The following is a 21253-nucleotide window of genomic DNA, read 5'->3' as shown; positions in this document are numbered from 1 at the left end:
AACTGACTGATTTGTTTTGGGACACATTATTGTCATCCGGGGCTTCTGATTTGCTGCTTGATACTGTTAAAAATGAAACCACTAGGTGGAGTGAGACGCAAATCCAATGTGAACTTTGGCACTGAAGTCCACCTGGAATGTAGGCCAAACTCGGCCAAACTCGGATCTCAAGGTGCAGTCATATGACTCCCAGATGGCCGAAGGAGATTCAACAGAGCTGGAAATGGTTCGCTGAAACTGATTCAACACGTTTTGTGATTTCGAACGAGTCGACTCCTTCCGGCGGCAGAAGTCAGTCCCTGGCTGGTTTCAGCTCCAGATGGGTTTCAGTGTTTAGGCAGCAGTAGCAGGTAGTCTGCAGGATGACAGTTTGGTGTCTGTTGACAAGCTCTTCTTCACCTGTGCGTGGTGTGATTGCGACTACCGTCTATGCTGCAGACACAGATGGAGGATCTGAGACCGACAACCGGAGAGGAGACGAGCTCACCAGACAGTCCCCAGCCAGATGTCCGCTTCCAGAAGAGAGTAGCAGCGGTCAGCTGTCCTGCTCTGTCCGCCGCACGACTCACTTTACCTGGAGTCATGGACGCCGAGGGGAGGGTCGACGAGTCAAGACTGAGGATGCATATTTTCAAAAACGGTAAATCATCAATCAATCAATCAATCGAGAACCTCGAAGAATCTATCTATCTATCTATCTATCTATCTATCTATCTATCTATCTATCTATCAACCAAAAATAGGCTTTCAAGATTCAAGAGGTTTATTATCATTTGCACAGTAAAGACAACTTACACCATGTTGTAATGGATAGGCCTAAAGTGCATAACGTGCACTGTTGCCAAGACAGCTCTGTAATGCAATGTAAAAATGTAGATTCAGATATTAAATCTGCACCTAATATGATTGTTTTCAAGTCCTTTATAGGCCCTATGGTATTTGATTCACCTAATATAGAATCATTGTGACAAACCTTTTCTTATGCAATAGCTTTTTTACATGCAACAAAAGTAGGAATATTTGACAGTGGCTCAGTTTGAACTTAATGTAGCCTAGTAGAAACTAATGATTCTGAGGTCACAAAAGGCCAAGCAAAAACCTTAAGTAATCCCATAATGCTCATTTAGAAATATAAAGTCTTTGCTAATCCAGCGAAATTCCTGTTTACAAGATTATTTGTTTGTTTCTGTATTAATGCAGTAGGGTGTGACATGGAAGTGCTTGGCATGCAGTTATATAGCCTAGTATTATTCTGAACAAAACGTTTTTTAAATAATTTTTTTCCATTTATCATAAAAGTTTGATAATCAACATGTGGCTTTAGTGTCTAGAAAAATCAAACTGTGTCCAGATGCATCAGTGACTGTCTCTGCAGACCAAAAGGAAGTCAAGTGATGCTTTGCTTCAAGACATTAGCTAAGTCACAGTCAAACCATTCTCTAAAATCGAACATTGCATTGTACATTTGACCCCCTCGAGCAAAGAACTCCAGTGTGACTACTGTGATAAGAAGCAGAATATAATCACATGAGATTCACCAGCCAGACAAAAACATTCAGTGAAGTGTGTGAAGCTAAGAAATGAGGATACCTCTGCATTAGTGTTTCTGAAGTGGCACCAGTGCATAAATATATGTTAAACAGCCCCTGAACACAGTCCTTAGGCTGTCACTCAACTGGTCCTGGCACTATCTTGGCATGCTGACTGGGCACCAGGCACAGGACAACAAACATCTAGACACTACAGTTCTCACTGGGGTAAAACATCACTCTGAATCTATCATCTATGAGCAGGAATGTGAACCCCCCCCCCTTCTTTTCTTTGGCCTTTTGGCCTTTATGCACATTCCATCCCTACAAACATGGAAACCAAAGATTAAAGAACTCGCAGAACAAACCATTACATAAGACATCTCAAATCCCGGTGAAAGCAGGGTAAAGTTCACCAAATTTTGGATCAGCTATTGTTTCATAAAGATTCTCTCTTTTCTCAGCTGCAAAGCTCTAATTCTCACATGCGATTCATTCAAAAATTTAGTTTTGGTCTGGTGGAGATTGGTTTGACTAAATGATAATTAGCTCCAAACACTGGCGAGTCAGTTATATTGATCGTATACTGTAAATGATCAAAGGTTTTTAATCCCTGTCCAGGTGGCGTTTGTCCCTCTGAGCGTGGCCTGGTGTGGCGGTTCCTTTTTGGGATGTACCCATGCAGCTCGACAGCTTTAGAGCGCTCTCTGCTGCAGGAGCAGATGGCCGTGCGTTACCGGATCATGAAGAGAAAGTGGCAGCAGTTCCTTCCTTCGGCAGTGCAGATGCACCTTAACGGCACAGATGGTAAATGCCCAAACATGCATCAACTATGTCGCAATAAAGTAAAAGGTCATTCGGCTCTGTGGAGAGTGAGTGTCAACCTTAATTCATGTCCTACTTTCTTTTCTTTCTTTTTTTCTTTTTTTTTTTTTAAATATATGGCCACATAATCCCATCTTCATTCCAGCTGAGTTGGTGGCGGCAGTCAGATACTTTGAGCAGAGGCAGACACAGGCCCAGCAACAGACCCAGGACCAGTCGGAGGGGGTCAGCGACAGACTGGCTTTCTTGGAGCTTCAGGCACAGGTTAGATGAGTTTAAATAGTATAATCGTAATCTATATATTTCATTGTTATGTTTTTTACTTTTATACACACTTCGGTTTTTCTATTCAATACATTTCTGCTTTGGTTCTTCTTTTTTTTTTGATTTCTGTAGTTCCATTAAATATATATTTCTTTGTTTGATAGAAGATATAATATTTGTGAAGTGGGAGGAGTCAAGTATGTTTAGGGAAATTGCACAACAGGATATAATTATGTTAAGCAAACTGTGTATCTTGTATTTACATTTTGCACTCGCTGAAGTGTTAAGCACTGTCTGGGGAGTGTGTGCACCTAGGATTTGTGCATCCAATGATACTTCATATGCAGCTTCAACGGACTGAACTGACACTAGTGTACAGCCCACATTACTATTCCCATTTCTAGTGCAAGAACAAGATTAATTGTTTCCAACTGTATGGACTCCACTAAAGCGGTTAACACAAAGATCACAATCAATAGGGGTCACGTATATATTTTTCCTTACTGTTACCAGATATTGTTTGAGCGGGTCACGTTTGACCAAGAGGAGCTGCGGGAAGCCACGCGTATCATTGACAAGGATGTGCCAAGAACCAACAGAGTACTGAGCTATTATCAGTGAGTGATAGTGAGCCATTGTTGTGTTTTTTTACTATACTGAAGATATGTCAACAGATAGTGTATGGGATGTGATTGCTGACCCTTGATATGAGGTTTGTTCCAACTCCAATCCAACTTTATTTGTAAAGCACATTTAAAACCACCAGGTTGACCAAAGTGCTGGACATTGACATAATTTAGGACAGATTATAAACACACCAGTAACAAAACGAACATTTAAAACAAGTTGTTGGAGTAAACTATTTAGTTTTAAGCAGCTAAAAGGGATCATTCACTTTCTGCTCACTGTAGGTGACCCAGAAAGGAAAAGCAAAAGCAATAGAATGTGGCAAGTCAGGTTTAATATATTGTTAAAAGACTGTAATACCAACACAATTAACTCTTAAAGCCACATCATCTTTTACAAGAAACAAGGAATCCTGCCAGCACATAGCTACACAGGTCGCTCACGCTTTGTTTTTTTCCTGGATTAGGCTGTAAATCTTAAATCTCTTACAAATTTACAACCAGCTGTTTATAGGCATTTTCTACCTGTTAACGGAAAGACTTTTGGTTTTTAATTCAAAGATAATTAAGTCTAGCAAGCTGTGAGTTGCTCTGAATTTAGATAAACACTGGTGGATAATGAACAGACCAAACTTAATTTGGGAGCTACTAAGATATTTTGCCTCCTGCCCCTCAAGGATCCTGAACCAATCTGACTGCTTCTCCTAAATACAAGCATGTTGGTACAATGCTGAAAAAAAGTGAAAAGTGAAAAAAAGTGAATAACGGAGAGCTTAATTTTAAATTGTGGTTTAAAAGCTTGAGTAATCACATTTGTATCACTTATAATTACTTGTGAAACTGCTGTAGAATAAAATCATTCAAGTTAACTAATTAAATTAATCTAGTATTTGTCTCATGGAAAAAAGAAAAGTAAAGTCATTGTTACCTGCCCTATAAACGTGAGGAAGCAACTGTCATCATATCATGCCCTATCTGTCTGTGGATTATTTCCATAACAGTATCATATCAGTAAAAAAAAAAAAAAAAGCTGCCAACTCTATATAGTGCACAGTAAATAAGTTTCTGCAGTGTTTACCTAATTCTTCTCACTTCTGTGTATGCAGGGGTGAAGGTTCAGGCAATCTGTTGGTGTTAAGAGACATCCTCATCACTTATGCTGCTTTTCATCCAGGTAAACAACACAAATGAGCCAACCTCAGGATTACTGACAAGATCAGACAACAACATGTGTGTTGTGCCGTTAAAGACACTAACTGTTGATCGATTGTTGATCCAGAGGTCAGTTATGCCCAAGGAATGAACGACCTGTGCAGCCGGTTCCTGGAGGTTCTTGACTCTGAAGTTGACACTTTCTGGAGCTTCTCCTGCTACATGGAGAAGTTCTCCAAGGACTTCAGGGCTGACGGTCTGCACAGGAAAATAGGTGGGATTACCAAAACAAATGCATCATTATTAGAGCCCGACCGATATATCAGCGGGCCGATATTAGGCATTTTCCAAACTATCGGTATCGGCATTTATAATGGCCGATAAATGAATATCTAAAAACGGCCGAAACCCCCTTCAACCATGTTATGAGTGTTGGCGTTGCATAGTTTGTCCACCAGAGGGCGCTCTACAACGTCAACACTCGTGTTTAACCCTTTAAGTTTTATATCTTAAGTTTGTATTTGTATACATTTTATTTATCAGAACTTTAATATATTTTGATGTTCCTCTGTTCTGTTGTGACAATAAAAACAAACATTATGGTCAAGCATTATCAAATTGTTTTAGTGAGGACTCATGCAGAGGATGTTTTGTTAAGCGTTTCTGGATATTTTTATTAAATATATATCGGAATATCGGATTTTTAAATCATCAAATATTTGTGTCGATATCGGCCTTAAAAATCCTTTATCGGTCGGGATCTAATCATTATGTATAGTAGGCCTAAATGCTATGTTTCAAATATGTTGTGAAATGAGATTGGTTCCTAAATGTAATTGCAAAAAAAGATTGAGGACCTCTAGTGTTAAAACAAGGACAGTAGAAAACTTATCTCCAGAACAATAATTGCAGTCTGTCATGTTATATATCAAAGTGTTTTTCCTCATGTCTCTTAAGTTTTATCATGGACTGGTTAGTTAATTCAGAAATCTGATGTGTCTGAGTCTGAATATCTGAATCTGTCAAGGCTTTATTTTTCATTCAGACAAAAAAACATATAAATATGTGAAAAATCCCACTGAAAACACTGAGCCAAAACCAGACAAACATATTAGAAACTAGAAGGGCACTTGTAGAGCACAGAGCTCCGCCAAGGCATGCCCTATCTCAAAATGTTAATGCTATGTAAATTATCCCAGTCAGGACCTATTTTTTTTCCGATTATTCCGACACCAAATGAGTACAGCACAAACACCCTATCTCACAATTTTAATGAAAGTTAAAAAAAGAATTGTGTACCCGCTCTGTGATTCGGATCCGCTCCACAATTTAATGGGTTCTTGCTTGGCCTACACCGTTCCACCAAGTTTCATGAGAATCGGGCCAGTAGTGTTTCCATATTCCTGCTGACAGACAAACCAAGAAACAAACGGACCATCCGAACCAAAAAACCTAACCTCCTTGGAGATGGAAAACGGAAAGAAAGTACAGTCTATAAATGAGTTTAGATTCTGCAGTGTACGCATATGAAAGAGTTGTGTTTAATGTCTTTTAGAGTTGGAGGCAGCCCTGTTGAAGGAACTGGACCCTCAGCTTTATTCTCATTTGGTCACAGACCGCATGGAGAGCTTCACCTTCTGCCACAGGTATATCTATACAGATCTTTGGTAACAGTCTGTATTTTTATTCTCTATTTGTCAATATGGATTTATATGTGTTTTTATTCCACATGCAAATTTAGTTTGTGTGTGTGCATGTGTTGTGCGTCCTTTAAGGTGGCTGCTGCTGGGTTTCCAGAGGGAGTTTGAACACAGTGACGCATTACGTTTGTTCGAGATCCTGAGCTGTGACCACCTGGAGCTTATCTCCCAGCAAGTAGACAGAGCCCGTTATCAGGAAAGGCTGGCACGAAAATGCAGACCAGGTAGAACTCATAACTCACGTAGACAGAATAAATAAGGCTGACTGTGGAGGGATAGATACCTCTGTTCAATGTCTGACTCTGATGTGGTGATGTGTCCCTGCAGAAGACAATTCAAATTCAGAGCTGCCGGCCATTAACACTGACTTCACCTTTGAGCTCTTCATCTGTGCAGCCATCCTGTTAGAGAACAGAGAGTCTCTGCTGCTGTGCCGAGATGATGTACAACTCATCCAGTTTACTAGCAGGTTTGTCTGTATGTTAAAACATGAAAGCTCATCACAAAGGGATTGTGTGTTTGTTAATGAATGTGTTGGTTAAACATTTGCCTTTTTGTGCAGTCTTCAGGGAACACTGGACCTGAACAGCACACTGAAGAAAGCGGAGCACCATTTGTACAACTACTGCAAGCGCTGTGCTTGGGACTACATGAATGGGTGCTGCAGAGCAGACAAGGGCAAAGAAGAGGACTTTCTTTATCAACTCCGTAGTTTACTTGTTTTAAAGTGATAGCTACTATTTAAATACCTGATGTCAAAGACTGTAATGAAACTGTAATTTGTAACGGGACAAATAATCCCTATTTAGAGTTTTGATGTTCTATATCTTGTTTTTTTATTTCTGAGGGAAACACTGAAGGCTGCTTACCTTAAGTTGGATTAGTTACTGCTGTTTAGTATAAATGTACAGTATTTATTGTGTGACAGTTGACCAACTGTGAGTTATTTTTTTAGTTGCTCTCCTGATCATCCTTGAATAGGAAAAGCTTAAGCTCAATAGTAGCTCTTATTAGGAGATAGGAATCCACGCTTTAAAGCATTTGTTTTTCCGGGTTATACAATATTCAACTGCTAAAAGAAAGCAACTACTCGACAGACGTGCATGAATACTAAGATCTGGTGTGTCGCAACAGGTGGTGTCAGTAACGAACTGCAGCTATATTTAAAGCCAGAGAGGTGTCAGAGAGGCATATGTAACAAGAATAAACGTCCAGTTTTTTTTAGCTCTGGCAGAGAGACCATGCAGTATGGGGAAGGAAAAGTTACTGCACTGTTACTGTCTTAAATATTGAATGAAACACATACACAATACAAATAACCCTAAAAATTATACCTCAATGAAACTACTGAAGATTGTTTACTATGTTGAGTTGGCAATATCATGGTGTTTTCCTCTTATTTTATATACCTTACATAATAAAGGAAGTCAGCTTTTACTTTGATAACTTTGATTTTATTTGTGCTTTGAATGAAAGACCCCTCATATTACTAACCAAATGCAGGCAATATATCAAAAAGGATTTAAAAAAAACACCTAATCTGAAATATAGGAATGCAAAATAATTTAATTCTCCTAAAAACACAGAAAACATGACAATCAGTGTAACTCTACATTTTAATGGTGCTTTTCTGCTTTAACATACAAAGCGCTTGAACATTTTTGCCTCTCATTCACCCATACCAACATCAGCGGAGCAACTTGGGGTTCAGTGTATTACTCAAGGACATTTTAACGTGTAGTGTAAACTGGAGGAGCTGGGGATTGAACCTCCAACCCTGCAATTAATGCACGAGTTTCTGTACCTCCTGAGCTACAGTGTGAACAAATAATGTAATCTATCTATTTCAGGTCCTATACTGCAAATGACATTCACATCTGGCTGATATTTAAAGCCTTTTTATGATCAAACATCTGTTTAAGACAAAGTGCACATTGACTGTAATTCCAGAGGTTTAAGGTATATCCAGAGATTTTAATAATGGTTAAAAAGTATGTTGAGAAATGTAACACCTGTGTACCGTTCAATGTCCCAGCATGTGAACAACATTATTGTGTTCAGGAATTACTTTTTCATAACAGAACAATGCTCATAAAATAATAAAAAAACAAGTTTAGTTTAGATGGCAAATCAAAGCCCTAATATCTTTTATTTGACTTTTTGTTTGTTTTGCTCAACTAGAAGAGGGCTACATAGGTAACAAAGACAAGCTTTCTTTCAAGGAAATCCAGTCAATGAACAGAAACATGGGCCTAGAACTTTCCTTGGTGGAGTCACCTGACACCCTGATGGGCTCTCATGTCTATATACACTGGGGAGCAGAGGCACTCTTTCTCTTAGTCCGCCGGCCAGGAGAGGGAAAGGACTGCTGGAGAGTGTTGTGTCGCTTACTCAGTAAACTCAAGTCGAACATCTGACAGCGCAAGGTAACCCCTTCTATAAGAAGCATTGCACTCTGCCTGGCTTCATTCAGAGTCTGTCTTGCTTGTAGCTTTAAAAACTTAACTGCCAAATGTGAGAGGCCTGCATGGTTTCTGTCAAACAATGGCATGACAAGCTGAAGCAGAATCCCTAAGAAAAACAACACAGTGTGTGAGTGTCAGCGTGTGACTGTCAAGAAAACCAAATGTATATGGATGTTTTTTTAAGATTATTTTTTTTGGGCTTTTGCCTTTATTCGATAGTGACAGTGGATAGACAGGAAAGGGGGAGAGAAAGAGAGGGGATGACACGCAGCAGAGGGCTGCAGGTCAGATTCAAACCCAGGCCGCTGCAAAGGACTCAGCCTACATGGAGTGCACGCTCTTACTGGGTGAGCTAGAGGCCGCCACATATGGATTTTGATCATTCATTTCCATATGACAACAGTTTCAGTTGGATGTGATCTTTCAGTTTCAGGATAGCATCAACCAGAGGAAACTGAATAGCATTAACTATACCGTATGGCAAAAGACAGTGTCTAATACAAACCACCTCCGTATGTGTATAACTTTGTCACAGGCCACAATGCTGTTATAATCATGTTCCAACATATTTCTGCGCTGCACTGCACATTGCAAGTTTCAGATGTGGGAGTAGGACAGGTAGTGAGGCAATAGTGCTATGTCAGCATTTCTCCGTGTTACACAACTGGGTAACAAGAGATAATTCAATAGTCTGTTCTAGTTGAAGCAGTTCTGGGACATTAGAGTTTCTACTTCCACCCATGAAGCATACAGATTAAAAAGAAAATTTAAAAAATTTAATCAAATCGACTTATATCAAGGCAGCTTTGTGCTCTGTGGTTTGGTGGAATATTTGTTTTAGTTTCAGTTCAGTTTAGCCAAAAGGCTATTTCTGTGGGATATATCTTTGTGGTTTTCTCTGCTTCTAAAGAAGTTTAATGTTCATGCCCCAGTCTGCTGGTTTTGTCAGAGCACAAGAAGTAAGGCAAGATGAGGCTTTTGTTGAGTTCTTTACCAATCACATATGTTTGTTACTGCACCTCAAAGCTGTAGTTCCCTGTGTGTACTTTTGGTTTTTAAGAACTCTGTTTTAATAGGAACCAGGCAAGTTTTGCCCACTAGTCATTGATAAATGATTAGTGATCAATTATACATTTCTTCCCACCTTCCATTCATTGCGGTGTAGACATGCTGATGCTTATTATAGTAACTGTAAGCTATTTGGAGCCAGCTGTCGGAAAATAGACCCACTGATCACTATGCCAGGATCAGTACATTCATGTCACCAGCCTGCTTGTTGATGAGGGAGGAGTGGAGAGGGAATTAACGGGCAGTGTGACATAATCCAGTCTCTTGGTCTCGAGTGTCAGGAGGTGGTTTAAGCCACTATGGCGTGGATGCCACTCCACCACTAGCTGAGCCTCATGTGGCCCTGCATCTGGATTTATGTAACAGGGTCAGGGCTTTGTAGATACAACGACAGTAGGTATACTGTACATGGGTGTACATACTGTGCAGGTGCATGCACATTATTTGAATAGTACTACAAGGAATCACATTTTTTAAAGTCCAAGCATGAAACAATTACAATGATAAACATACAATTGAAAACAAAACCTTTATTCAGTGATGATGAATACATATACTATTCAGCTACTTACACATTTTTTTTCATCCTTTTTCTTTTATCTAAGATGTCTAAAGGACCAGCAGTAGGCATTGATCTGGGCACCACGTATTCCTGTGTGGGCATCTTCCAGCATGGCAAAGTGGAAATCATTGCTAATGACCAAGGAAACAGGACCACTCCCAGCTATGTGGCCTTCACAGACACTGAGCGACTGATTGGAGATGCTGCCAAGAACCAGGTGGCCATGAACCCATCCAACACTGTATTTGGTAAGGACTGCAACACTCAAAAGGCAACAGGCTCAGAAACAGTGATCCAAAATTAAGACATGACTCACAGAGTCTTGTTTTTTCTCTTAAATCTCCTTCAGATGCTAAGCGTCTGATAGGCCGTAAATTTGACGATGCTGTGGTGCAGTCAGATATGAAGCACTGGCCCTTCAAGGTCGTTAATGACACATCCAAACCCAAGATGGAAGTTGAATACAAGGGTGAGATCAAAACCTTCTACCCGGAGGAGATTTCCTCCATGGTCCTCACCAAGATGAAGGAGATATCTGAGGCTTATCTCGGCAAGGTAAATGGCAATAAGTGTACAACACTATGTTCAAAATTACATAGGATAGTTTGTTTTATGCAGACAAAAAGGGTGGCAGTGACAAGCTGCAACTGTCAGGAAACAGTACCTAGTATTGAAACCTGTTATCTAAACTGTAATATCTCAGAATCATAGCAAGCACTTTCCTCTGCTTCAAAAGACATTGTGAAAAATTGTTTCTATATGCGCCCTGAACACACAAATGTATTGACTCAAGGGTTAACTGTCTTCACAGCCTGTGACCAATGCAGTTATCACAGTACCTGCTTACTTCAATGACTCCCAGCGTCAAGCCACCAAAGATGCTGGAACCATCGCTGGCCTTAATGTGTTACGCATCATCAATGAGCCCACTGCTGCAGCCATTGCTTATGGTCTGGACAAAAAGGTAACTAGATAATAAAAAGCAAACCTTATCCTCTTTCGTGTTCCTATTAGTAATTCTTACCATTTATTTTAGGTTGGCGGTGAACGTAATGTCCTTATCTTTGACCTTGGAGGTGGTACTTTCGATGTGTCGATCCTGACTATTGAGGATGGCATCTTCGAGGTCAAGTCCACTGCCGGTGACACTCACTTGGGCGGTGAGGACTTTGACAACCGCATGGTTACCCACTTCATCGCTGAGTTCAAGCGCAAGTTCAAAAAGGAAATCATCAACAACAAGCGAGCTGTGCGTCGTCTGCGCACAGCGTGCGAGCGTGCCAAGCGTACCCTCTCCAGCAGCACCCAGGCCAGCATTGAGATCGATTCCCTCTACGAAGGAGTTGATTTCTACACTTCCATCACCAGGGCCCGCTTTGAAGAGCTCAATGCAGACCTGTTCCGTGGAACCCTCGAGCCTGTGGAGAAGGCCCTGAGGGATGCCAAGATGGACAAGGCCCAGATCCATGACATTGTCCTGGTGGGAGGCTCCACACGTATCCCCAAGATTCAAAAGCTGCTGCAGGACTTATTCAATGGCCGTGACCTCAATAAGAGCATCAACCCTGATGAGGCTGTGGCTTATGGTGCAGGTAGGTACCTCTACAGCAGTTAGGTTTATGCAAATGTTCTAGTCATATCACTGTTTTAGTATAAAGGCTGTCTTTTAAACATGATTAAGTGGTTGTTACATAAAGCTTTCTTGTCGTCGTGGCATTAGTTTCACCATACACACTCTTCACAGCTGTGCAGGCAGCCATCTTGGCTGGTGATAAGTCTGAGAATGTACAGGACCTGCTCCTGCTGGATGTCACGCCCCTGTCCCTGGGAATTGAGACCGCTGGAGGAGTAATGACTGTCCTTATCAAAAGGAACACCACCATCCCGACCAAGCAAACACAGACCTTTACCACCTATTCAGACAACCAACCTGGTGTGCTTATTCAGGTAGAGCAACCTTGAAGTAAAGTTCTTAACACTTAAGTAAAGTAACAGTTCACTCTCCATTGCCCAAATGCATTACAATTACTCTTGAAAGTGTTCACTGATGCAACCAAATCACTGTTTTCAGGTTTATGAAGGTGAAAGAGCCATGACCAAGGATAATAATATCCTCGGCAAGTTTGAGCTGACTGGTCTTCCACCTGCTCCCAGAGGTGTCCCTCAGATTGAGGTGACTTTTGACATCGATGCCAATGGCATTCTCAATGTGTCTGCAGTGGACAAAAGCACTGGAAAGGAGAACAAGATCACCATCACCAATGATAAAGGTAGATAACCATATAAAATGCTTCTTAAATCAGGAGCTAATATAGCACAAAAGCTGAAGGAATGATGTACATTAGATTAGGGAGAATAAGTACATTTTGCACAGGAGGTACATACATTTGTATTTCATCCTCCCTTAGGGCGGTTGAGCAAGGAGGACATTGAGCAAATGGTGCAGGAGGCAGAGCAGTTTAAGGCTGAAGACGAGGCCCAGAGAGAGAAGGTCACAGCCAAAAACTCCCTTGAGTCTCTGGCCTTCAACATGAAGAGCACTGTGGAGGACGAGAAGCTCCAAGACAAGATCAGCCCTGAGGACAAAAAGACCATCGTAGACAAGTGCAATGAAGTTATTGCTTGGCTGGACAAGAACCAGGTGACTGAACCACGATTCTTGATAAGTTCCTCTTTGGCTCACATTGTGAAAGCAGAGAGGAAACCTCAAAAATGTAAACAATGTATTAAGCAATGTTCCCACTTCCCTTTCACATCAATTTGTTATGCAGCAGACAACTACAATATGCACCAACTCAAAACATGATTTGTTCCTTCTGTTACCCAGACGGCAGAAAAGGATGAGTATGATCACCAGCAGAAGGAACTAGAGAAGGTGTGCAACCCCATCATCACCCAGCTATATCAGGGGGGTATGCCAGGAGGGATGCCTGGAGGAATGCCAGGTGGCTTCCCTGGTGGAGCTGGAGGCAGCTCCTCCTCTGGCCCAACTATTGAGGAGGTTGACTGAACACTATACTGACAGTTTCTTTATCTCAGATCCCAACACAGACTTACTGCCTTAAAGCTGTTTACTAAGCCAGAATGCACATTCAGTAAACATTTGATCATAGGCTCATTTTGATTTACAATATTGCTATATTTGTTCAAAACTTTAAGATTTCAATATTTAACTTCTAATCTAAGTAACAAAATCTGACACTTACACATGGTTAAAATAGTCGGCTGAGACATAATCAGAGTCTGTTTGTCGTCTTCATTATTTCTCTCTCCAGTGCTGATTTTCCATGAAGGTTTGTGAACATTAAATCAATAAAGATCACAAATGGGATTCAGATTTACAAAATGTACTGTTTTTTGTGGTTTACATCTTTTAATACCATTACGTTTTTGAATAACTCATATAAAGTATATTCAATAGTGCATACAATGGGTACACACTGGGACTCTCAACTTGCAGCTGTTGGAAATGGTAGCTAAAACTGATTGCTGTAACCACAAAGGTTTTTGATCAATATCTTTTCTAGCTAGCATCACACAGGAAATTATGCTTTGAAAAAGAACACGATAAAAAAAAGGTGCTGCTGTAGTCAAAGATAATGATCTGTAAAAAACTTAACTTTTTTTTCTGCTGAAAAAGGATGCAAGCAAGGACGTAAACAGCTTAACATATTGAATTCAGCGCAAATGTATCCTAAAAATGAATTCAAGAACACATGGATGTTAATGTAAAAAGAGTAATAACAAGGGGCAGTGTTGTTGCTTCTTACCAATGGAATGATTATGCAACAATTTGTTTGCTAAAAGCCATGACCTATGCACACTGGACAAACACAATCATACAACTATAGGTGGATGAAGACTTCATGTCAGGTACTTATCACCAGATGTTTCCTTCCCAGACTTATCACAGGCATTGGTGTGTGTGTGTGTGTGTGTGTGTGTGTGTGTGTGTGTGTGTGTGTGTGTGTGTGTGTGTGTGTGTGTGTGTGTGTGTGTGTGTGTGTGTGTGTGTGTGTGTGTGTGTGTGTGTGTGTGTGTAGTGCGGGGGTACCTGCAGTATGGAGTGCTACACATGGAACTCCGTGGAACCAGTATAAAAGCCAGTGTCCCACACAGGTGACACTCAGAAAAGTGAATCAAGATCGAGACATGACCAAATTCTTGCTTGTCAGTTGTTTTGCCCTTGTGGCCTCTGCACTGGGTGAGTGACTGGTGGTTTACCAGCAGATGCATTTCATCTGTAGGATCTTTTTCTGCAATGGTTTGGTAGTAATAGATTCTTAATGTTTGAATGCGTGCATATCGACAAGATTGTAACCACAATAATACACAGAACACTTCCTGGTATACACTGTATGCCTTATTGTGAAACAAGCATAATAAGTATTCTATTGTGTGATTTGGCATCAGGGTGTGGAGTACCTGCTATCAAGCCCCAAGTGAGCGGATACAACAAGATTGTAAATGGGCAGAACGCTGTGTCTGGGTCCTGGCCTTGGCAGGTTTCACTTCAGGTAACCTAAGTAATGCACCCACACCCACTGTCGTTTTGCTACAATCTCAATCCCTTGTGGAAGTCAGAAATTGTACAAACGCATGTTCTCACTTCTAGGATGGTAGAGGATTCCACTTCTGTGGAGGATCCCTCATCAACCAGTACTGGGTTGTCACTGCTGCTCACTGCCGTGTGTCGTAAGTAAATTTGCCATGCCCCACATCGACATGAGCAAAATCCCAACATTGCCATCTCTGTAATCACCACTCTGTCTCTTTTTATTCTCTCCAGTGCTCAAAACCACCGTGTAATCTTAGGAGAACATGATCATCAGTCCAACAGTGAGCAACTTCAGGTCAAGTCCATTTCCAGGGTAAGCAACACCATAACACATAAAAAACTTTCTTTACTTAATAAAAATGTAATATTTTACTTAAAGTACCCATTTCCTGGGTATATGTGTCATTGCAAATTTGCATTATATTGGCCTATGATTTATGCCCACCTCTCCATCCAGGCCATCAGTCACCCCTACTACAACGCCCAGAACTTCAACAATGACATCACCCTTCTGAAGCTGTCCTCCCCAGTTCAGATGACATCCCGTGTGTCTCCTGTGTGCCTGGCCTCCTCCAGCACCAACATCCCCTATGGAACCAGATGTGTCACCACTGGGTGGGGCAAGACCGGTCAAACCTGTGAGTGAGCGATTGCTTTCAAGTTTTACACACAGAGTATATTTTCAAACAGACGTATGAACTGCTCCATTTCCACAAAGGAAAAAATATTAAAAAAATATATATAAACATCCACTAAGAAAAATGTAAAAGATGTATTTGGGCAGCGAGCCTCATCTCCATTTCCTCTCTGTTTTCAGCAACCCCCCGCTACCTCCAGCAGACTGCCCTGCCCCTGCTCAGCCCTGCTCAGTGCAAGCAGCACTGGGGTAACAAAATCTCTGATGCCATGATCTGTGCTGGTGCTTCTGGAGTGTCCTCCTGTCAGGTAACACCGTTTCAATGCCTAAAATACACATTTGTAAGAAAAATAAGTAATTCTTCAAAACAACAATCAACTGCAAGTCAGTTATAAACCAACTGTTCATGATATACTAATTCAATTTGATAAATTTGCAAATGACAAGTGATTTGTTGATATATCACAAATGTAGGACATATTTAATGTGTAAATTATAATGTGTTGATTTATTATTAATAAACTGTGAGAAGTGAATATAACAATGTATTTGGAATTACTTACTAATTACTTAAAGATTTCAAATATTATACACAAAAAAATCCAAATTGATAATGGATATTCACAGAATACATAAGAGCAGTATTTACTGTCTGAGCCATTTATAGATTTAGCAAACAAACTAGTAACACATAATAATTCATCATTAACTAATGGGTTGTAAGAAACATAATGAAAGTGTAACTAGAAAGGGTTCTATCATCTTATTTTCTTGCTGTTACCTAGTGTTCTTGCTGCATGTTTTCCTGTTTTTGAATTGATGTTACACTGATGGCAGGTCAGCCTACATCCTGTTAAAGCTGTACAGAACACCAACTTAGCTCAATGCATCACTATCAAGCGCTTGATCCAAGATTTCATTCTATTATATGACTCAATGCATGCTCCTAAAAGCCAATTAACAAAATCATATTTTGTCTCATTACAGGGTGACTCTGGTGGCCCTCTGGTCTGTGAGAACAGTGGAGTGTGGTCCCTTGTAGGTATTGTGTCCTGGGGAACCCCTAACTGCAACGTGTACACCCCTGCTGTGTATGCACGTGTGTCCTACCTGCGCAGCTGGGTCGACCAGATTGTTGCTTCCAACTAACGTGCAAACACAAAACATCGGCAATATACATGTGCATGTTTTCCCATTGTCCTGATCCTCACTGTGATTCTATACAGCACCATTATTAGCTGTCGAATAGCAACCACTTACGTTACTGCTATGTTTGGTGCATTTGTGAGAAATAAAAAAAATATAACTCTTAAGAACACCAGTGTTGGTTTTTATGTTTTACATTCATGTCAGCCATGTAGGCTAAAGTGTTACACATACTGTGTGTGTGTGTGTGTGTGTGTGTGTGTGTGTGTGTGTGTGTGTGTGTGTGTGTGTGTGTGTGTGTGTGTGTGTGTGTGTGTGGAGCCAACAAGCAAATCATTTAAGATGGAGATCAAAATGTAAATGACAAGCCGTTCCACAGGGAGGGTTGAAAAAAGAAATACTTAGATAATGAATATAATAAAATATGCAACATAAGAACCCTCCAACAAAAAGTACATTTGTGAAGCTTATTTAAACTTTTGTTGAGACTGTGTCAGAGTGATTTTAAGAGTCATTTCAAGTCCTGTTGAAATCTTATAATATTTTAATTATTATATTCTATGTTCCATGTTCTATGTTCCATGTTACTTTGTCCACTTCCTGTGCATAGCCTAATTAATGTGTTGTTGCAAAGCCACGGCAGCAGCAGAAGTACTGTCTCATTGGCAGCTGCATGAACTGAGAAGGAGGAGTAATCAGAGAGAGAGAGAGAGAATAAGTAAATAAGCAAAACCAGATAGAGATCAACTTAGAATAAAGACAGACTCTTGCTGCAACAGAAAGATGGAGACTGGTAAGAATCCTTGCTTGCTATTTAATTGCATTAACAGAAAGGTGGTCAACCATCATTTCTTGCGGAGTGATCTAAAATAGGTATGCATAAACCCTTGTGTGATCACAACACCAATTGAGTTAAATGAGTGGAAAAGTTAGTTTGCATAGTATTCTGTGACTACTTCATCCAATTTAGCAGTATAGTGGGAGTCAGAGTTACATATAACATGTGCCAGGACAGGAGCATTCTAAAACAGGTAAACAGTATGGAGTTAATTCAAATCAGATCATAAAGAAACTCAGGTCTATTGTATCACAATCTGAGATGATCATTCACGCTCCTATGTCCTTCACGACTACTGCAATTCCCTTTTCATCTGCCTCAGCAAGTCGTCCCTGGACCGTCTACAACTGGTCCAGAATGCTGCTGCAGGCTGTTGAACAGGTCCAACAGGACGACTCACATCACTCCCATCTTATCCTCTTTACATTGGCTTCCTATAAAGTTGAGGATTTAGTTTAAGGTTCTTGTTCTGACATATAGAGCCTTGCGTGGTCAGGCACCTGTGTACATCTCTGATCTGCTCCATCCGTATATTACCAGTAGGTTTGCTTAAATCTTCTTAGCCAGGATTACTGGTGTCCCTCAAAATCGACTACAGACCAAAGGGTGACCGTGCATTTGAAGTGGTGGGTCCACACTGTGGAAGGCCCTTCCTAGTCACACGTTCTGTGGTCTCTGTTGATGCTAAAAAGCAGCTAAAGGCTCACCTATTTAAACTGGACTTTGTCTCATCTTTGTATTTGTTAAGTTTCATTTTACTGTGTTTATTTGTAGTTCTATTGTTATTTTATTCTTTTTGGCTCGTTCTATTTAATCTTTTGGGATCCTATTTTAACAATATTACTCTTGTTAAGCACTTTGTGACTTTGTTTTGTAAAATGCAATATATTAAATAAGTGTAATATTATTTGTATTAATAATATTATTATCATTTACTTAATCTGGTTATAAAAATAATCTGTGTTTTCTCAGTGCATATTGCAGAATGTGTTGAAGATACTAATGTCTGTAATAAAACATTTCTGTTTTGTTCATTAGATAACATCACTTCAATAGTAGATAAACCAGCCGGGGTGGATGGGATTCACAGAAAGGTGCGGATGGCCTCCCTGGTAATCTACTGTGTGATCCTCATTGTGGGGACTCTGGGCAACGGCCTGGTTATTTACGTGACAGGCTGCAGGATGAAGAGAACAGTCAACTCAGTTTGGTTTCTCAACTTGGCCCTGGCTGACTTCCTCTTTACGGCCTTCCTGATTTTAACGATCATTTCCATCTCTCAGGATCATCAATGGCAATTTGGAGAATTCATGTGCAAGCTCAACAGCTTTGTGATTATAGTCAACATGTTTGCCAGCATCTTTCTTCTGACAGCCATAAGTCTGGATCGTTGCCTGTCAATCTGGGTGGTGGTGTGGGCACAAAACAAGCGCACTGTTCACAAAGCCCAGCTCATATGCATTTGCATCTGGATGACTGCTATGGTCTGCAGCACCCCTTATGCCATTTTTCGCAAGCTTCGTGTTAGTGGGGAGAAGATTTATTGTAGTTATTCCACATCCATAACACAAATGTGGATTCTTGGCATTTTTCGCTTTGTTGTGGGCTTCCTCATCCCATTCCTGGTAATAATTGTCTGTTATGTGGCCATAGCTGTTCGTGCAGGGCGCCTGCATAAGATCAGGAAACAGAGATCTCGCCGAATAATTTTTTCTGTTGTTCTTGCATTCTTCATCTGCTGGTTGCCCTACCATATTTCACATTTTATAGAGTTAAAGACCTATAATAACCCAAATCTAAAGAATACTGTCATGATTGTAGGTCCACTGGCTTTGAGTCTGGCTTTTATGAACAGCTGCCTGAACCCCATTCTCTATGTTTTCTTGTGTGATGAATTCCAGAAGAAGCTCAGGCAGTCCATATGCCTTGTCCTAGAGAGTGCCCTGGCAGAGGACCACTTGTCCTTTATGTCCTCTCGTTCCTTGTCGTCACACTTTTCTCGGATTTCCCGGAAGTCAGACTCTACTGCACCTTTAGAGAGGAAAGGCACAGAAACTTCCTTAAACTTCACAGAAAGCAAAGTGGTCATCACTGGCGAGAGAGAGACTATGAGCACTGAATAAATGCCTCCACAGACACTTCCTGAAACTTCACAGAAAGGAAAGTGGTCATCACTGGCGAAAGACTGAGACATTGAGCACTGATTAAGACCCCAGGCGTTGTAACTTCAATGAGTCCAGATTTTTTTTTAAAGCAAACTTGTAATCAATAGTGACAAAAGAAAAACACAAACTGAAAATGACATGTTAAATTGATTCGGTCAGTACTTTTGTGCACAGAAACAAATGTGTTGAATATTTGCTATGATTGATTGATTGATTGAATGATATTTTTATTCACGTGTCATGCCACTAAGTGGCCCATCCCACACGGAATTACATGACACCAATACAACAGTTTATAACAGTAACCAATTTTTTTTTTTACGTTTTCACTCTCACTTTCACTTATGGCTGATAAGACATCCCCACTGAGTCCCCTGTTACTGCGTTGCATCTTCCACCTTTTTCTTACAAGTACATGTAGATTGATATCGCATAGCTCCCTATATGTTTCAGGTCTAATCAACATAAGAATAATTGAAAACACCTGTGTGGGTGTGTTACGGTTCTTTGTGTAACAATGAATTATTTTGTACCATGTAAACTTCAAGACATCAGATATGGAATTGCCTATAACTAATATGATAAAGGAACCAATTTGATGTTTGTCTGTAAGCTTTTGATGCTCATTTACCCATGGTTATTGACAGGCTATTTGTTCATAGCAGCATCCATGATATGTCACACAAGACTGAGCTTTAATAATTGAGCATTTCAATAAGGTGAATAAAAACATATATTTTAAGAGCTGTTTTCTTACTTCTACATCACCAACACGAGTACACACTGGTGTTTTAGCTTACAGGAGACCACAACGGTACATGCTTAACTTCCTGGGTTTGCAAAAATAGAACGTACTCTGTAAATCAGACCACCTGCAGATTACTTTAAAGCACAATGCAAATCAAAATGATCATTTTAAAATAAGGAGAAAAAAAAGAAAGAAAAAAAACGTCAAACTAAAATTCCCAATCTTAGATTCCCTTGGAAATGTACCCTTAAGAATCCTAGTCATGTAGATAGTAATTTCCTATTCAACGTGCAATGTAGTACACATGTTATTGCTTGATATTTGCTGACCTCTTTAGTTCCTGTAACTGCCATCAAGTCAGCAAAATTACAACAGAGAACATGATGTGTCCATTAACTGACACTTTAATTTAGAATATGCAACATAATCTGTTTCACCTCTGGCTTGAATAGTTGATAAAGAACCAAGACGCTACTAGCATCTCAGAAGAATATAGTAAATATCAAATGTTAGTGGTATTTTTCAATTTGAACCCCATTTTCCCATGCATTTGTGTCTAAGTGACTGTGTGAACAAAAATCTTTGAAATTGGTCCAGTGTTGAGAGCGAACATTGTAACCGGTAGCTGCGAACCGGGCTGTAATCTGTAATAAAGTATAAATTATAATTATAATCCAATAGGGCAAATGCACACCGTTATCTACTGTCATCTACTAAAAGTGCTGTTTTTGCCACTGACATGCTCAGATTTTCTGGTGGGTTCAGCGATAGCGAGTTCAGGGATGTTTCACTTTAGTGGATGTAAATTGAAGGTGGACAATTGCCCATTAACGTTACACTGCAGCGGTCTTGCTCAATACTGGACCAATTGTTGTTACCATCAGTCACTCAGACACAAAAACATGGTTAAATAGAGTTGAAAGATACCGAAGTTACCTTTTAAGCTGCAATGGGTAGAATGCAAAATGCC

General features: G+C 40.2%; 4 protein-coding genes across 7 annotated transcripts; all 4 read left to right on the top strand.

Annotated features, from left to right (window-relative positions):
• The first annotated feature begins 96 nt into the window (after positions 1-96).
• Positions 97-7542, top strand: LOC144519798 (TBC1 domain family member 15). 2 transcript variants are annotated; one of them, XM_078253233.1, is made up of 10 exons: positions 97-640; positions 2151-2336; positions 2500-2618; positions 3132-3235; positions 4351-4418; positions 4524-4670; positions 5952-6042; positions 6172-6320; positions 6424-6565; positions 6659-7542. In XM_078253233.1, exons 1-10 carry the CDS (start codon positions 430-432, stop codon positions 6825-6827), a joined length of 1386 nt encoding a protein of 461 aa, XP_078109359.1. In that variant the 5' UTR covers positions 97-429; the 3' UTR covers positions 6828-7542. The 2 variants fall into 2 exon arrangements, with proteins under 2 accessions (XP_078109359.1, XP_078109360.1); XM_078253234.1 differs by having other exon boundaries at positions 6424-6573; positions 6659-6774.
• Positions 7543-8437: 895 nt separating this feature from the next.
• hsc70 (heat shock cognate 70) lies at positions 8438-13541 on the top strand. Of its 2 annotated transcripts, none has more exons than XM_078253216.1 (9): positions 8438-8522; positions 10235-10439; positions 10541-10746; positions 11003-11155; positions 11228-11783; positions 11936-12138; positions 12263-12461; positions 12600-12832; positions 13019-13541. In XM_078253216.1, the coding sequence occupies exons 2-9, from the start codon at positions 10235-10237 to the stop codon at positions 13199-13201; spliced, it is 1938 nt and encodes a 645-aa protein (XP_078109342.1). In that variant the 5' UTR covers positions 8438-8522; the 3' UTR covers positions 13202-13541. The 2 variants fall into 2 exon arrangements, with proteins under 2 accessions (XP_078109342.1, XP_078109341.1); XM_078253215.1 differs by lacking the exon at positions 8438-8522 and adding an exon at positions 8587-8908.
• Positions 13542-13845: 304 nt separating this feature from the next.
• On the top strand, positions 13846-16693 carry LOC144519810 (chymotrypsin-like protease CTRL-1). 2 transcript variants are annotated; one of them, XM_078253248.1, is made up of 7 exons: positions 13846-14064; positions 14605-14708; positions 14807-14886; positions 14981-15062; positions 15207-15387; positions 15567-15694; positions 16374-16693. In XM_078253248.1, the coding sequence occupies exons 1-7, from the start codon at positions 14058-14060 to the stop codon at positions 16533-16535; spliced, it is 744 nt and encodes a 247-aa protein (XP_078109374.1). In that variant the 5' UTR covers positions 13846-14057; the 3' UTR covers positions 16536-16693. The 2 variants fall into 2 exon arrangements, with proteins under 2 accessions (XP_078109374.1, XP_078109373.1); XM_078253247.1 differs by lacking the exon at positions 13846-14064 and adding an exon at positions 14124-14395.
• Positions 16694-17199: 506 nt separating this feature from the next.
• Positions 17200-20277, top strand: LOC144519803 (C3a anaphylatoxin chemotactic receptor-like). The gene is made up of 2 exons (XM_078253237.1): positions 17200-17325; positions 18409-20277. Exons 1-2 carry the CDS (start codon positions 17316-17318, stop codon positions 19491-19493), a joined length of 1095 nt encoding a protein of 364 aa, XP_078109363.1. The 5' UTR covers positions 17200-17315; the 3' UTR covers positions 19494-20277.
• The last annotated feature ends 976 nt before the right edge of the window (positions 20278-21253 follow it).

The sequence above is a fragment of the Sander vitreus genome, chromosome 6 (assembly GCF_031162955.1).
Source record: "Sander vitreus isolate 19-12246 chromosome 6, sanVit1, whole genome shotgun sequence".
NCBI lineage: Eukaryota > Metazoa > Chordata > Actinopteri > Perciformes > Percidae > Sander > Sander vitreus.
The sequence above is the reverse complement of the archived record's forward strand: the minus strand, read 5'-3'. Positions and strand labels throughout refer to the sequence as shown.

Coding starts and splice junctions, on each gene's coding strand:
- hsc70 (XM_078253215.1), top strand. CDS start 8,723: ATGTATATGGATGTTTTTTTAAGATTATTTTTTTTGGGCTTTTGCCTT. Junction 11,784..11,935: donor GGCTGTGGCTTATGGTGCAG/GTAGGTACCTCT, acceptor CACTCTTCACAG/CTGTGCAGGCAGCCATCTTG. Junction 12,462..12,599: donor CACCATCACCAATGATAAAG/GTAGATAACCAT, acceptor ATCCTCCCTTAG/GGCGGTTGAGCAAGGAGGAC.
- LOC144519810 (XM_078253247.1), top strand. CDS start 14,344: ATGACCAAATTCTTGCTTGTCAGTTGTTTTGCCCTTGTGGCCTCTGCA. Junction 14,887..14,980: donor GCTGCTCACTGCCGTGTGTC/GTAAGTAAATTT, acceptor TATTCTCTCCAG/TGCTCAAAACCACCGTGTAA. Junction 15,388..15,566: donor GGGCAAGACCGGTCAAACCT/GTGAGTGAGCGA, acceptor CTCTGTTTTCAG/CAACCCCCCGCTACCTCCAG.
- LOC144519798 (XM_078253233.1), top strand. CDS start 430: ATGCTGCAGACACAGATGGAGGATCTGAGACCGACAACCGGAGAGGAG. Junction 6,043..6,171: donor AGCTTCACCTTCTGCCACAG/GTATATCTATAC, acceptor GCGTCCTTTAAG/GTGGCTGCTGCTGGGTTTCC. Junction 6,321..6,423: donor GGCACGAAAATGCAGACCAG/GTAGAACTCATA, acceptor GTGTCCCTGCAG/AAGACAATTCAAATTCAGAG.